Genomic DNA, 16018 nt, shown 5'->3' on the forward strand with positions numbered 1-16018 from the left:
TATTTTATATTCACACAAATGAAAGTAGTAACTAGAGAGATTTTTTTTTCAAATTTAAAAACAAACATAATGAATCGTAAATTAAATAAATTCGAACTTAAATTTTCCAACTTCTAAAATATAAAGTAATCGACTCGCGGTATGACTGTATTTTGTTTTAAAAACAAATAGTATCCAACAGAGTCGTCAAGATGTGATAATCGATTTTTTGGGTGGAAAATCGATTATTGACTCTTTTTGAAAAACTTTTATGAAAAAATTAGGAGTCGTTACCAATCATATTTAGGGTACGAATTTAGAACACCTAAAACAAGTAATTTTAATAAAATATTTATTTTATAAAAAATATTCAGTTTTTGGTTTGCGAAATCAGAAATTAGGTTCGGGAGTCAGTTAGGCGTGGGGAAGAATTAACACCCCCATAACGTCCAAAATTTGTACCTAGTCGATTATCCTATATTCTAAAATTGAACTTTTTGAGTTCGAAATTTAATTTAATTTAAAATCTCCCATGTATGCAAAATTTTATAAAAGAATGTTGATTTACCAAGACTAATAACGACCCTCAGGCACAAGTAGAAGCTTCGTTATCGATCTCAATAAATGAACATTGCTTCAATTTTTTAAAAATGATGCAGGATTTAAAATGTTTGATTTATTTTGGGGTTTGCTCCCAATATATTTTCGTATTTAATTTAACCCTTAAAATTATTCAATTGTATCATTCTGTACCAATCCTTAGCTTAAAACCCTAAAGTATAAACTCTAAACACTAAATCACAACCTCATAACCTTTAAACCATAAACTCTGACTTAACATTTATAATTTAAGATTAGGATATAGAATGATGCAATTAAACAACTTTAAGGGTTAAATTAAATGTGTAAATACAATAAAGACAAAAATAATAAATTAAGTCTATTACAAAAATAAAAATGACCCTTAAGCCTTCTTTTTTTCGGTCTAAAAATAGGATTTTTGTAGACAACGAACGTGGTTCAAAACTCGAAAGTTTGGTCTTTTTCTTACTAAAAATGGTGTAAGATTCGTTTCTATAATGAATTGTAAGTAGAAGACATCTAGCTTTGGCATCTAGTTGTGGCAAAGCGTGGACGATTCGTGTTCATTGCTTATTTATACGAGAGTTGAGTTCCCTTCCTTCTTTTATGACTTAATTGCACCATATATCCTCAAATAACATTTCTCATTTCGAATTAGTCTTAAACTTTTTTAATATTTTAATTTCATCCTTAAACTACGACTCTTATTTTAAATTAGTCCTTAAACTTTTAAGCATTTTAATTTCATTATTAAAATATGACATTTTTCCTAAATTGGTCCCTAGACTTTTTAATATTTCAATTTCATCCCCAAATTCGTCCAAATATGTAATTAGTTTCAACCATAGTTAAACATGAATTTTGTTTTGTTTTGTTTTTATCTCAAGCATATAACAATATAACTTGGCCTAATGAATTTATTAACAAGGGATGTGATTAATATATATGTATAGTTTGGGAAAAACCTGAAATATTCAAAAAGTTTGGGGATTAATTTAGAATAAAGAACATAGTTTGGGGATGGAATTGAAATGTTCAAGAGTTTGAGTTATAATTCAGAATGATGATCATAGTTTAAGGATGAAATTGAAATATTTAAAACTTTAGGGACTAATTTAATATTAGAACCATACTTTGAGGACATATGATGGAATTAACTCTTTTTTTTATTGTTTATTAAAAATGTAAATGTTTTCAATTGTAACTTTTTTTTAAGTTGTCTCGCAAAAAGGACAACTTCAAAGAGAGAAACATTCCATCTAATTTCCGCTCACCTAATACCTAATTCGTGGAGATTATTCGTGGTTAAGTTCAATTGTAGCAGGGTCTTCCGTTTCTTTTAAATTTCTGTTGCTAAATGAACTCCGACCTAAGCTAATCGAGTCGGATTTAAAAAAATTTAAGTTCAAATTAGGTTGGGTCGGATTTTTTTTAAGATTATGTTCAGATCGGGTCGGGTTCAGTTTTAGGGTGAAAAGTACCTATCCCAACCTGATTCGATTTTTTTAATAATTTTACCTTATATATTTAGAGATAATTGTAATAATGTCCCTCTATATATTATTTTCTTTCAATTAAATTCATATTTTTATTAAATAAAAAATATTTTTTTAATAAATATATTATTTCATGTCGGATCGAGTTCGGATTTTATCTAAAAAATTAGATCATATTTTGATCGGGTGAAAGATATATATTTTTGGGTCGCATTCAGATCAGATAGAGTATTTATAATTTTCAAGTCGGGTGCGAAAATCCAACCCGACCCATAGCCTTTATACTCATTACTAGACCCCCAAAAAAAACAATAGAGCAATTGTAAATAGTAAGATTTGATTAAATAACCAAAGGATGATGAGAGGCGTCAATCAAGAGTGCATTATGCTAATTGCGAAGCTTATCAAATTAATCAAGCACGACGTCGTAAAGCGTTTCATTTTGTTTGAATTTGACCCGTTTACTAAAAATGGGTAAATTACAAATTTGGTAATTGAATTTTATTTTCTCCTATTTCACTCATTACACTTTAAATATCTTCAATTTTCTCACTGAATTCAATACATTAAATTTTTTGGTCACTCGACTGTTAAATAGTTAACAATTTTAAAATAGATTGTTATATAGATACAAAACGACGTTATTTTACTGATTTTTTTTAAACTGTATCGTTTTTTATGTTGTTAACTATCTAACGGATGAGTGATCAAAATAGGAGAGAAATTAAAGTTCAGTGACAAAAAAATTTAATATATTAAGTTCAATGAGAATATTGAAAACATTTAAAATTTAGTGAGAAAAATAGGAGATAGAGTAAAGTTAAATGATAAAATTTATAATTTACCCTTGCAAAATATATAGAAAGAGAAATAGCAGGGGACACCCGGTAATCCATCAGAGCGAGTACGAACTACGAAAGATTCTCTCCCATTTCTCTCTCTGTCTTTCCCTCCATCTGCTCTGCATTCTGTGCACCCTATTTTGGCCTTCACTTGGTCTTTTATCTTCTTTCCTCAAATCTAACCCGACCCGTTTTCAAACCAATAAGAACCGATCCACCGTCTCCGGTTCGGTGTTCATCACCTGAGTCGTTGGGAACTGAAAAGTTTACATTTTTATTTAATGGGTTGTGCTCAGTCGAGAATAGATAACGAAGAATCAGTGGCTCGTTGCAAGGACCGGAAATGCTTAATGAAAGAAGCGGTTGTAGCTCGCAACGCCTTTGCAGCTGCTCATTCCGGCTACGCCATTTCCTTGAAGAACACCGGAGCTGCCTTGAGTGACTATGGCCATGGAGAAGCTCAAGTCCCTATCCTTAACCCTGACCAGATCCCTCCTCCTCCTCTTGACTCTACTCCTCAACCGCCTCCACCGCCTCCGATGATGGACAGTCTCCCTCCACCTCCACCGCTTCCTAACTTCTCCCCTAGCCCCGTCCCCATCAAACGCGCCGTTAGTATGCCCGCAATGCCCGTCAAGAGTCGCAAGGAGTTTGACGCTTCCCTCGTTATTGAAGAAGAAGATGAAGATGATGATGATGATGCAGAAGAACATCGTCAGAGAAATGATGATGATGATAATAATAATAGTAATAACGAAGATTTGAGAAACGAGTCAAGAGGGGCCCGTAGGGAGGAGGTAACTCCCACAAGGACTAAAGAGAACAACAACGTGGACCACCATCCGCCCCCGATGCCCGAAGCTAAAAACGTGGCCTGGGATTACTTCTTCATGGGTGACGATAACATGCCGGGTCCGACCTTGGATTTGGACGACGACGACAATAACGAAGCTGCTAGTACAGATGTTGATGCTCTAGAGAACAATGTCAGTGATCTGGGGTTTAACGACCACGGCGGAGTTGATAGTGAGGTTGAGCCTAGACGCCGGAGAAGGTGGCGATGGACGTGGAGGTTGATGATGACATAGGGAAGCAGCAGGTACATATTGAGCATTCTAAAACGGCTCCGGCAGATTTGAGGAGAATGGTGAAGGCCGTTTCTGGTGTGAATTTACTGGAGGTTTTGAATGAGATTGATGATCATTTCTTGAAAGCTTCAGAGAGTGCTCAAGAGGTTTGCAAGATGCTGGAAGCCACAAGGTTGCATTATCATTTCAATTTCGCTGATAATCGAGGTAATCTACATATTTTCTTGAAAAAGATTGAAGCTTGAAGCATGTTGAGATCTGGAAAAAGAAAAAGATTGTATTTTTAATGGGATTTTTTTACAATTAGATATTCTTGTCCTTTAGCTTTAGGCTAGAATCTGACCTTGACCATATATCTTTTTACTTTCTTCTAAATGCTAAAGTTTGGAAAGGGTGAATGGTCATCATGTTCTTGGTCGAAAACCGTGCATTCAGCTTCGAAAGTTAACGAACGGTTCTATGTCGGATTGAGATTATGTGTTCATATCGTGGACATAGATTGATAATTTTCTTTATCTTGTTGATTGTAGGACATATCGATCATTCCGAAAGAGTAATGCGTGTCATTACATGGAATAGGTCGGTAAGAGGAACGACGAACTGTGAAAACGGAAAGGGTGAATTGATTCCGAAGAGAGTGAGACTCATGCCACTATTCTGGAGAATTGCTAGCATGGGAGAAAAAACTTTATGAGGAAGTGAAGGTGCATTTTTTATACTGGCATATTGTTTTCTCAGTTAGACTTATACGGCAAGCTACTTGCGGTCACCGTGTTTATTGCTTCCTTGACTAGCACGTTTCTCTAGTTCCCTTTTATAATCCATTGCAAAGCACCTTTCTGCGGATTGTTTTAATCATAATATTGTTAAGCTTTGATGTTCTTCTGAATCTTATGAAAAATTGGTTCTTGTTTTTATAGCAAGGGGAGCTGGTGAAGCTCGAGTACAAAAGGAAGCTTGCTTCGTTAAACAAGCAGAAGAAACATGGAGCTAGTGCTGAATCGTTGGAAAGAACAAAAGCGGCTGTAAGTTATTTACACACGAGATACATAGTTGACATGCAGTCCATGGACTCAACTGTGGCAGAGGTTAACCGAATACGTGATGAGCAGTTGCATCCGAAACTTTTGATGCTCGTTGATGGGTAAGTTTTAATATGAAAATTGAGAAAGCCGGATGAGATTATATGCTTTATTTTGTATCTTGTATCTTTCTTTATAAGCTTTTGCCAAATTGACTGTGTTGCTGGTACATGTTGAACTGAGAGATTAATTTATCACCATTCAGCCATGACTTCTGGTTTCGATTATGTACTTCGTTTATCGAAGTGAATTCATCGTGACCATAAAAGTCGACATTCTAATTTGCAGGATGGCTAACATGTGGGCAAGGATGTGCATACATCATGATAGCCAGCTGAAGATTGTCGAAAAGCTCAAATCTCTCGACATTACCTTCGCCTCCAAAGAAACGACAAAGCACCACCACGAGCGCACCATCCAACTTCATGATGTTGTTCAAGAATGGCATTCGCAATTCGATAAGCTTGTCACTAATCAAAAGCAATACATTCAAGCTCTCTACAACTGGTTAAAGTTAAATATCATCCCTATTGAAAGCAGCTTGAAAGAGAAAGTCTCGTCTCCTCCGCGAGCGCAGAATCCACCTATCAAAACTCTCCTTCAGAAGTGGCATGATTGTCTCGAAACGCTCCTGACGAGGTAGCTAAATCTGCTATCTCTTCATTTGCTGCTGGATAAAAACCATAATCATTCATCAAGACGAAGAGATGAAGCTAAAAGAGAGACGTGAGGACACCCGAAAGGAATTTTTAAGAAAGAACCAGGCATACGAGGAATGGTATCATAAGTATAAGCAAAGGCGATCCGTGTCGGATGGAACAGATCCGGAAAGAGTCGAAGATGCAAATGCAAAGAACGAGGCCGTGTCCGAGAGACAATTTGCAGTCGAGAGCTTGAAGAAGAGGTTGGAAGATGAAGTTGAAGCTCATGAAAAACACTGCATTCAAGTGAGAGAGAAATCTTTGGGAAGTCTTAAAATCCGGCTGCCGGACCTATTCCGGGCCATGTCGGACTATTCCCATGCCTGCTCCGATGCTTATGAGAAATTAAGGACTGTCATACAGTCACCAAAACCAAATACTTCTCCCTCGTGATAAACTCAACTCTGCTTTGCTAGTTATTAGTTTATGGAACTTAGTGAACTGCAGTTTTTGGCAATGCAGTGCATCAACGTGTAATTTAGTATCTGTGTGCAAAAAGTTCTTAACCTTGAGGTCGTGAGATCGAGTTCTATGTAGGGTATTTTATAATTTGGAGGTCTACTACGGAAGCTGATCTCAACCTAGTATTGGGGATAACCTACTATTTTACCTTCCCCTTACCCCATTACATATGGGAACAAGGGACAACCATTTTGTGCAAAAGGGTTGGTGCTAATTTTAGTAATACCATTTTTTTTAATTTTTTTATACATTTAGTAATACGGTAAGTATAAGATAGTATTTGTTCAAAAATAACTTTCAATATTTCGACACTAAAAGCTCACACTCCTCACATTTATAGTGTTCGAATCCGGATATTCAGAAATAATAATAATTTTTTTATCACATAAGTCACAAATCACAATTTTTTTATCACGTAAATCACTTGATTCGTGCTTGACAATACCATGATGAAAGGATAGGGACATAACTCTATGCCTGAAAAAAATAAACACATGATATCACAAAACTTAGGTAACTATTTATGTGATTACTTTCTTACAGACGACGTCGTAAAGTAGGAATTAAAGACTAAATCGATCAATGTAGTAATAGAGAATGCAATAATAGAGAACGATAAGATGAGTTTATTGATGTTCAGAGTGACTACTAAAAGATAATAAATATCGGTACTTTTTAGTAATAATATGATTTTTTTAAGTTTAATGAAAAAGATAATAACATACGAAAAATAAAAAATACAAATTTGGAAAAAATAGGGTTTATTTGGCTACCATGTTACATATGTCAACAGGAAATCACACATTATTCGTTTATTAATAATTTAACAAGACAAATGAAAAACAAAAATAAAAAAATTTCAGTGAGGTAAATATATTCTAATATGGTAAGTGTGACTTCAAATAATATTCAAATCTAAATATTTTAATTATTATATATGGACTCATAAAAGATGTGAATATTGCACGAATCAAGTTGATTCGGTCACTTTTTTTCATTTTAGAACTCTACTGTTAAAAATTTAATGTGTTTAGTACCTAAACTATTAATTTTGGTCCCTTTTAGTATATAAACTTTCAATTTTTCAGAACTTAACGTTAAATTTTGAACGGATACTAAAATAAAACAAAATTTTGAAAGTTAAGGTACTAAAACGGGTTGAAATTAATAGTTTAAATACCAAACATGTAATTACCCTGAATAAACTGAGATCCCATATACAAGAAGTGCAATGTGATGTAAATGGAACCTTCTAAGTATTATATATACACGAGGTGCAATGCCAAGTGTTCAGATGTTGATAATTATAATAGATTAAGCCTTATGTTCAACCTAACACAAGTTTAATCAACTACGATAGTGACTTAACAGCTAAAATCTGATGCAATATACTTTTATAACAAACTTTTCAAATTTGGAGACTACAAATACATATTTTTTTATAACTATAATACATTGACAAAAATAAAACGTCTAAACATTTAGGCAAAAAAAGCCTCATAGGTATCTGTATTTTTTTAAAAAACCCAATGCATCCCTTGTGTTATTTTTTTTCTCTTATTGTAGTCTTCCGACTCAGAAAATAAAACCTGATGTGACCATTTAACCAACGTTTTTTATCGTTGACCGTTACGATGTTGACATGACAGTTTATGGTGCTGACGTGGTGGTCCGCGATGTTGATGTGGTAGTCCATATGTCATGTTTAAGTTACCAATTTAGCCTATCTACCGAATCATCTGCCACGTTATTAACAGTCGTCGACCATCACGTCACCACCGTGAACTATTACGTTGTCACAGTAATGGTTAACAACAAAAAACATTGCACATTGGGTTTATTTAGGAACCTCAGATGCCTTTTTACCTTAAGCCATTAAATTTATTAAAATTATTTTCATATTGTAGTAAATATTTTAGAATTGATCGTAAAACTAAATGATTGTTTTATAATTTTTAAAACATCAATAGCCAAAAGAATCATTTGAATATAGTTAAGTAACCTCTGTTGTACTTTACCCAAAAAGAATCTACTAACAAAGTGCGAAAATGGCACGCCGCTACCAAAGTAAGACTCTTTCGGCGGTTTCTCTTTTGACTCGTAAAGTTGGAAAACGTGGGATTCTCTTTCTAATTAAGGCTTGCTTCTTACCTTTTTAGCCTTCATCCCTAATATTATTTCAATTAATTCATCATTATCTCTTAACCCAAAACTGTCAATTTGCCCATTGTATTGTTATTAATCGTTCCAAGCTGCACGAACCAAACGATTTTAGTAATAAATGAATTGTTGTTATTCCTTGAGGTATCGGGTTTAAACACAAAAAATATCATAGTATGAGCGTTCAATATCAAATAGTTAAGATATTTACCCGAGATTAATAAAAAAATATAATTGGTCAAAGCTGTTATCATTATAAGCAGTATTTCCATGAAAAATATTGACATCCAAGCCGTTTTTGCAGCCAAATTAGTTGAGTTTAAAACCTTCTCAAAAAACCACAACAACCTCGTCAATGAACATATCTGTACTTGGATCATGCATAATTATTTATTTATATTATAAAGTCACGTTACAAGCGTTTTATAGAAACCCCATCGTCCCATTTTTTCTCTAGCTAATTAGCTTGGCCATGGACATCAAAGTGTGGCACAGGCAAAGCTCGAGCCGAACCGAGCAGATCAAATTAGGCCGGAGCTGCACGCAGCGCGGCCGAGACGAAGATCGGTCGAGACCGAAGTGGAGGACGTTTTGGAAGAAGTTCACACGTAGGAAGAAAATCTTCACTTCTCCTGTTGGATTGCAGGCTTCTTATGATCCGGATGAGTATTCACAGAACTTTGATCAAGGAACCGGGTGGGCCGAACCGGATAATCTGTCTCGGTCTTTCTCGGCTCGGTTTGCCGATCCATCTAGGATCTCCAGGAGGAATGCGTTGCGTTCATGTGAGTGAAAAAATGGAAAATAATAGCTAAGAAAGTTCTAGCCTACTATGTGTTTAATTATCTTTTTCTTCTGAATGTTTATAAGAGTTGAGTTAAATTAAACCTCCTGGTTTTGTATACAGGTTTTCTCTTGTTGTTGCAATCATTTTCTTGGTTTGAAATGTTGCTTTTCTCTTGGAACATCACGGGAGAGACGGTCTTAAAATCTTAATAATGTTTTAAACCATGTTTGAGTGTTTCCGGACCTTTGTTCTTCCAGTTTAGTAACCCAGTTCTTGGTATTTTACCCCTGATTCATGTTCTCATTTCAAAATGAACACATGAAATCTTCCGAGATCGGAAGTAAGATTTTATGTTTAGAGAGAAATTATAAAATTTTACGGAACGAAAGTATATTATTAATAGAAATACATAAATTCTACAAGAAATTAAAATTTTCAGAGGACAACCATCCCTTTAGTGTCTCTGAAATGTTTCAACATCTTTTATATATAAACTCTTAATGTTTAATGGTTATATGAATTATATATGAAATCGAGAGGGAACATTTCAACTTTTACTCTTTGCTCTATTCACAAGTAGAAGAAGATGCTTTTTGAGAGGCTTTGTCAGCTCAGCCGAGGGTTGAGGGTGATCACGTGTCTATTTTGAAATTAAAATCGTTTTTGTTAGTCACTATTTTATTATGATGTCTATATTTGCACCTATAGTGAAATTCAATTTTTTTTCGATTAATCACATATTTTATTAATGATACACACCTTAAAATTTTATTTATACCTACCAATTCAAAAGTTTTATATTATTAATATGTGTCAATCCTAAAAATATTTATAGATTCATCACTCTATCGCTCACCTCTCCCTTCTTTATCGTTCACCCACTAGTGGATGGCACCACAGTGTAGAGCAAAGAGAATCTCGCAGTATTTTGTGTTTGTTTTCTTTGTGTTTTTATGGATATAATACTCAAAATATATCTGTTTTTAGGCATTTGACAGTAGGGGTGTATTCGGTTCGGTTCAATTTTTTATCAAAAATTGAACTGAATCGAAATAAATGTTTTTTCAAAATTTAAACCGAAATCGAAATCGAATGGTTAAAAAATCAAAAAAATCGAAATTGATTTTTTCGGTTCGGTTTATCGATTTTTCAATAAAAAATCACTTAAACTATAATTTGTTTTTAAAAAATTGTCTACTCGGTTCAATATGAAACAAAATATGTTCCATATGAAAAACCTGAATCGAACTGAATTAAAAGAATTAAGATTTTAAATCGAACCGTATAATACTAAACCAAACCGACCGTAACCGTTTTATTCGATTCGTAGCTCATTTTCAGCCATTATATTATGCAGTAAAGTCCATCGAGAAAAGATGGGCAATCATTCCTTGAAGTTAACTAGTTTTAAAAGGATTCCTTTGATGATGACATAACTCTGATGCATTAACTTTTCAGCATATTTGGTGCATATTTAACTCCAAGGATTCTCCAAGCAGGGATTAATCATTCCTTTTTATCATGGAAATCAGCGCTGGAGATTGAAATCTCCCTTGAACCATCAGAGATTTTCAGGTGAAAAAAGCTACGGAACTTATGCTTTCGATTTGCATTCCAAATGAATATTTTTATCAATTAATTACGGGGAATCAATACCGTTTTGTGACTCACACTACCATGATTTCAGATTAATTTCTTAATTATTTTATATTTTCCATTAATTTATTCAAATTCAGATTAATTATTATTATCAAAATAATAAACTGATTAGTTAAAGTAATGAAATATGAACCCATTTTGAGTTTTTGCAAATCGAAAAATTGTCACCATAAGATTAAATGATAGTCGCGTAAATAGACGTGAAGTGCTTAAATTACTTTTTGTTGCTGCAGTTTATTAGAAGAAAGAAAGGATAGAAGCATTATTGCCAAAAACATATACTCTTATCTTGGATTGATTTAAGTGGTAAGCAGTAATATATTTAGGTCTCGAGTTCGAGTTCTTATGTATATAAAAAAATCTCTATTAAAAATTTATCCATAAAAACCAAACGTGCAACCCATATCAGTTCAAATTAGTCAAGACAAAGCATGGAAACACAACTCGAGTCAAGTCCCTGGTAAATAATAACAAGAATTTGGATTTCCTAAAACTTTGTTAACGTGAATCATCTCAGAGTAGAGAGCAGGTCCCCCATTCGTCGTACAAAGTAGGGGTGTAAACGAGCCGAATCGAGCTCGAGTATCGTTGAGTTCGACTCGACTCAAAAACTCTGAAATGCAATTCGACTCGAAAATTCGCGAGCTTAAAATTTTTAAGCTCGACTCGAACTCGAAATCCTGAATTGAAGCTCGTGAGCAATTCGAAAAGGCTCGAAATAAATAAAAAATCTTAAACTTAACTAGATTGAAGCTTCAAACCCGAACCTAAACCTTAAATACATAAAAGCCTTACTATATATTTTTTTTTTAAAAAAATCAACACATAAGTGTTAATATTATTAATAATTTATTTAAAAAATAAAATCTTAATATATTATATTTTTGAGATGCTTGCGAGCTTTTCGAGTCAAGTATCAAGTAGCTCGTTTCGGCTCGTTAAGAATTTGAGTCGAGTTCGAGTCGAGTCTATTCGATTTGAGTATTTATAAAGTCTTGACCGAGTCGATCTTGAGTATCTCGCGATTTGTTTTGTCTCATCTACGGCCCTAGTACAAAGAATTCGTGTTGATTCAATGGAGTTTCAGTTGATGGGTTTCATAGGCAAAATTGGCCCAATAGGCCATGCGGTAACAAAATTGGTCGAATAGGTCATTCTCAAAATTAATTTATGATCTACGACAAATGTTGTAGTGTATGAAAAATTTGTCACGTTCATACGAAGAGTTTATCCAAATAATATTTTTATTCAAACCAATTATGTCGACGTGATATGTTCCCAAAAATATAACTTTTTATTAGAATTTATTACGTTGAAGTGATAAGTTCTAATAAAAAATAATTTATTGGAACTCACTATGTCCACTTGACGAGTTCAAAGTTACTGCAACAAATATAGTAGATAAAAAAATAATTTTAGAGATGATCTAGTGGACTAATTTTTGTACTCGCCTAACCTATTGGGTCAATTTATCGGGTTTCACATGCCGATAACGGCCCAAAACTACTGGGCTGAAGGGACGAGAAGCTTAAATAAACCCAAAAGTACCGAAACACGAAACCGCCATTCCGGGAGAGAAAATTAAGGAAATATATATTGCAATCAGCAAGTCCGCGCAAAAAAAAAAAAAAAAACCCAAATCCATATTGAAATAACCCTAACCAGGGAACCTATAGAAATAATCTAGAACATCTCCGATTGTGAAAGTTTATGTAGCTTTTGTGTTGCAGATTTATAGAGGGATCAAGGTAAAAATTTAACGATGGCCATGGAAATGGAAGAAATGGAGAAGGCGCGAACCAGGAAACGGCCTCGTCTTGGTTGGGACGTGGCACCGTCTCGTCTAGAGGTTGGTTCTTCTTATCAAGATCCAAAAGCAGTAAGAGGAAATTATAATATAATTAGGGTTAGAGTTAGAGCATGGTCAGATTCAGAAGTTGGAGAGCTAATCTAAAGGGACAGGAGTTGTTCACTGGTGTCAAATAAGCGTCTGACCTTTTTGCGTTGGGAAATGTTTTGTAGGCACAAAAAGATTTGGTGACGTCTCGACGTTCATCACCGCCCAAAAGGGATGACGATCATGAAGGCCATTACGTATTTAATCTCGGTGAAAATCTCACTCCAAGATGTAAGATCCCCCATTTTTCAATTATTCACTTTTATCTCTTGCATATATATATATATATATATATATGATGTACTTTTTTTATCAATGATTTTTGTAATTATGCTTTGACAGATAAAATTCTTAGTAAGATGGGTGAAGGTTAGCTGTCAAAGTGCTCTGCTGTGAGATCTTTTACTTTTTGTGATTCTGGTTGTAGCACATTTCAGCCAAAATTGCTAGTGTTGTAGGCACATTTGGCCGAGTTTTGGAATGTTGGGACCGTCAAAATCGAGAATATGTCGCAATTAAGGTAGTTAGAAGCATACGAAAATATCGTGATGCAGCAATGATTGAAGTTGATGTTCTTGAACATCTAGCTAAGAATGATAAAGGCACCTCACAGTACGTGTCTTCCTATTTTCAGTTTATGGATATTGCATCTCGTCTCAGTTGTGCACTTAACAGACTCTTTTGGTTACTTCTTGCAGCTTTGTGCAGATTCGGAATTGGTTTGACTACCGTAATCACATTTGTATTGTAAGTATTCATTGAACCTTCTTCTAAGCATTATATGTTCTTTTTCAGTTGTGTATGTGGAATTTTTGGTATTGCTAACTTTATTTTAAGCAAGAGATTAGCTTAAAATTTTGCTATGAAAGAAGTTGTTGAAGTTTCTTGTTCTTTTAGAATTAATGGTGCTTGTCTCCTCAGTTTGCTGTGACCCTTTTTAGGCGAATTAGTTGAAATTAAAAGCTTCAGATGAGATCATTGAATATGTTCTAATACCTGTATTTTGTTTTTTCCTTGTGGACTTCATTCATGTAAATTGGGACTAAACAAAAACCTTCTTGTGGATGCATTTTAATGGTGTTATCAGGTATTTGAGAGGCTTGGACCAAGTTTATTTGATTTTCTAAAGAGAAATAAATACTGCCCATTTCCTGTGGATCTTGTTCGGGAATTTGGACGTCAGCTTTTGGAATCTGTAGCATGTGTGGATTGTTCTTGCTTCCTATTTCATCATATCTCATCTTCTAACCACCCACCCTATTCTTTTTCTCGGCCTATTTTGCTTGTTCAGGCTTAGTGTTGGGTCGCTTATTCTGCCCGTTGCTTTTAACATCTTTCTATGCTTTTAATATCTCTGACAGATATGCATGATTTACGCTTAATCCACACTGACCTGAAGCCAGAAAATATTCTTCTTGTGTCTTCTGAATATGTAAAGCTTCCTGGCCGTAAGGTATTTGGCCTTCGATAATCAATGATTTATACCGTTTTAGATTTGGGGTACAAACTCAGTTATGACAATGAAAATGCTTGGAATGGTACAGAGGAGTTCTTCAGATGAAACAAATTTCAGGTGCTTACCAAAGTCAAGTGCCATTAAGCTGATTGATTTTGGTAGTGCTGCATTTGATAATCAGAATCATAGCTCCATTGTTTCCACGAGGCATTACAGAGCCCCTGAAATTATTTTAGGTAACCAATTATTGTGTTGAAAAATAAGATGTGGTTTTGTTTTCTTAGTGTTGTGTTCTATTCCAAGTGTAGAACGTCATCTGTAGTTTTTAACTCTATTCCTGCTTTACAGGATAGGTAAAAAAGTATACATTCCAATGGCATACTTCCAGGTGCCATTTTAGTTAAGGATGACTGTTCAAGAATCACATTATAGAATTTAAGGTTGCAATGATCTAGAATGACTACCTGAAAAATACTTGCTGGAGATTTATGTAGCCCTCCTTTTTAGTGACATGTCTTTCTGTAGGTTCTATTGATTCAATTGCTTGTCTGGATTATTAGTTTATTTTTTATTCTGTTGGTTCCTTTTTACCAATTTTGTTATACTTATGTTTTGAATTACTTTTGACACTTTCAAGTTTTAAATGGCACAACTTTTTTTTGACACATAAATAATTGCGTTTGTGCAGGTCTAGGTTGGAGCTATCCGTGTGATACGTGGAGTGTTGGCTGTATACTTATCGAATTATGCATGGTTGGTCCTGTATTTCTTGAGACACATTTAGCTTCATTCATGTGTGGAACATGGATCTTACCCTGAATTATGTGCAGGGTGAGGCATTATTTCAAACCCATGAAAACTTGGAGCATTTGGCGATGATGGAGAGGGTTTTGGGACCTCTTCCTGAGCATATGATTCGAAGGGCTAAGTAAGTTTCATAGTTATCTTTTAATCTCTTAATTAACTGATTGTAATACTTGTCTCACCGTAGTTTGGTTTTGACCGCAGCCGGGGTGCTGAAAAATATTTCAGGAGAGGCTCTAGACTAAATTGGCCTGAAGGAGCAGTATCTAGGGAGAGTATTAGAGCTGTTAAGAAGCTTGATCGTCTGAAGGTATGATTTCTTTTCACGTCATGTATCTGGTTCGACAAGTGACATGCTTGTTTTTGTTCCCTGATCAAAACTCGTGATGTATTTCAGAATATGATATCACATCATGTAGAAAGCTCAAGATATTCACTGGCCGACCTGTTGGAAGGTTTGTTGAAATATGATCCATCCGAACGTCTCACTGCACGCCAAGCTCTGAATCATCCCTTTTTTAGGTACCCAAGTTAAGTGGAAAGATTAAATTAATGGTTTCGTAGTGCTTGGATATATTTATGGGAGACAAATGGCGAAGGCCTTAAATTTTGAGATTCCCTTTGTATGTGTATATTAATAATGTTGGTTTATCGAAATATAGAAGTTGCATCTTCTGTGAACCCCTTGTTTGAGACATTTCTGGGCTGGCTTCAAGCACCTAGCTAGGTGTCTTCACTGGCAAGCTTTCAATCAGGTCCCTAGCTTTCTGCCTCATGTCTACCAGGGACGGAGCTATATTGGGAGCCAAAATTTTTGGCTTAATAGCATTTTAGGTCCTTATTATTTTGAAAGTAGGTACCTTACACTTCTCAATATTTGATTCTGGCTCTGTCCCTGCATTTACGCTTGAGATATATATTCACAATTGAAGGATTCTTAACAGCGGATGCTTACACGTCTGCATCGCTTCACAAAGAGCAAATTCAACAGGCACCAATCCATTTAGTTGTTGCTGTTTTGAA

The 16018-nt window shown here is 34.7% G+C and overlaps 1 protein-coding gene and 1 pseudogene across 1 annotated transcript; both read left to right on the plus strand.

Annotated features, from left to right (window-relative positions):
- The first annotated feature begins 3012 nt into the window (after positions 1 to 3012).
- Positions 3013 to 6470, plus strand: LOC120203913 (annotated as a pseudogene).
- Positions 6471 to 12440: 5970 nt separating this feature from the next.
- LOC120203914 (serine/threonine-protein kinase AFC3-like) lies at positions 12441 to 15673 on the plus strand. The gene is made up of 12 exons (XM_039204058.1): positions 12441 to 12687; positions 12861 to 12966; positions 13078 to 13104; positions 13194 to 13347; positions 13434 to 13482; positions 13823 to 13937; positions 14097 to 14188; positions 14280 to 14427; positions 14880 to 14944; positions 15022 to 15119; positions 15200 to 15305; positions 15393 to 15673. The coding sequence occupies exons 1-12, from the start codon at positions 12601 to 12603 to the stop codon at positions 15528 to 15530; spliced, it is 1185 nt and encodes a 394-aa protein (XP_039059989.1). The 5' UTR covers positions 12441 to 12600; the 3' UTR covers positions 15531 to 15673.
- Positions 15674 to 16018: the final 345 nt, after the last annotated feature.

The sequence above is a fragment of the Hibiscus syriacus genome, unplaced genomic scaffold (genome assembly GCF_006381635.1).
Source record: "Hibiscus syriacus cultivar Baekdansim isolate YM2019G1 unplaced genomic scaffold, ASM638163v2 tig00010505_pilon, whole genome shotgun sequence".
NCBI classification, from domain to species: domain Eukaryota; kingdom Viridiplantae; phylum Streptophyta; class Magnoliopsida; order Malvales; family Malvaceae; genus Hibiscus; species Hibiscus syriacus.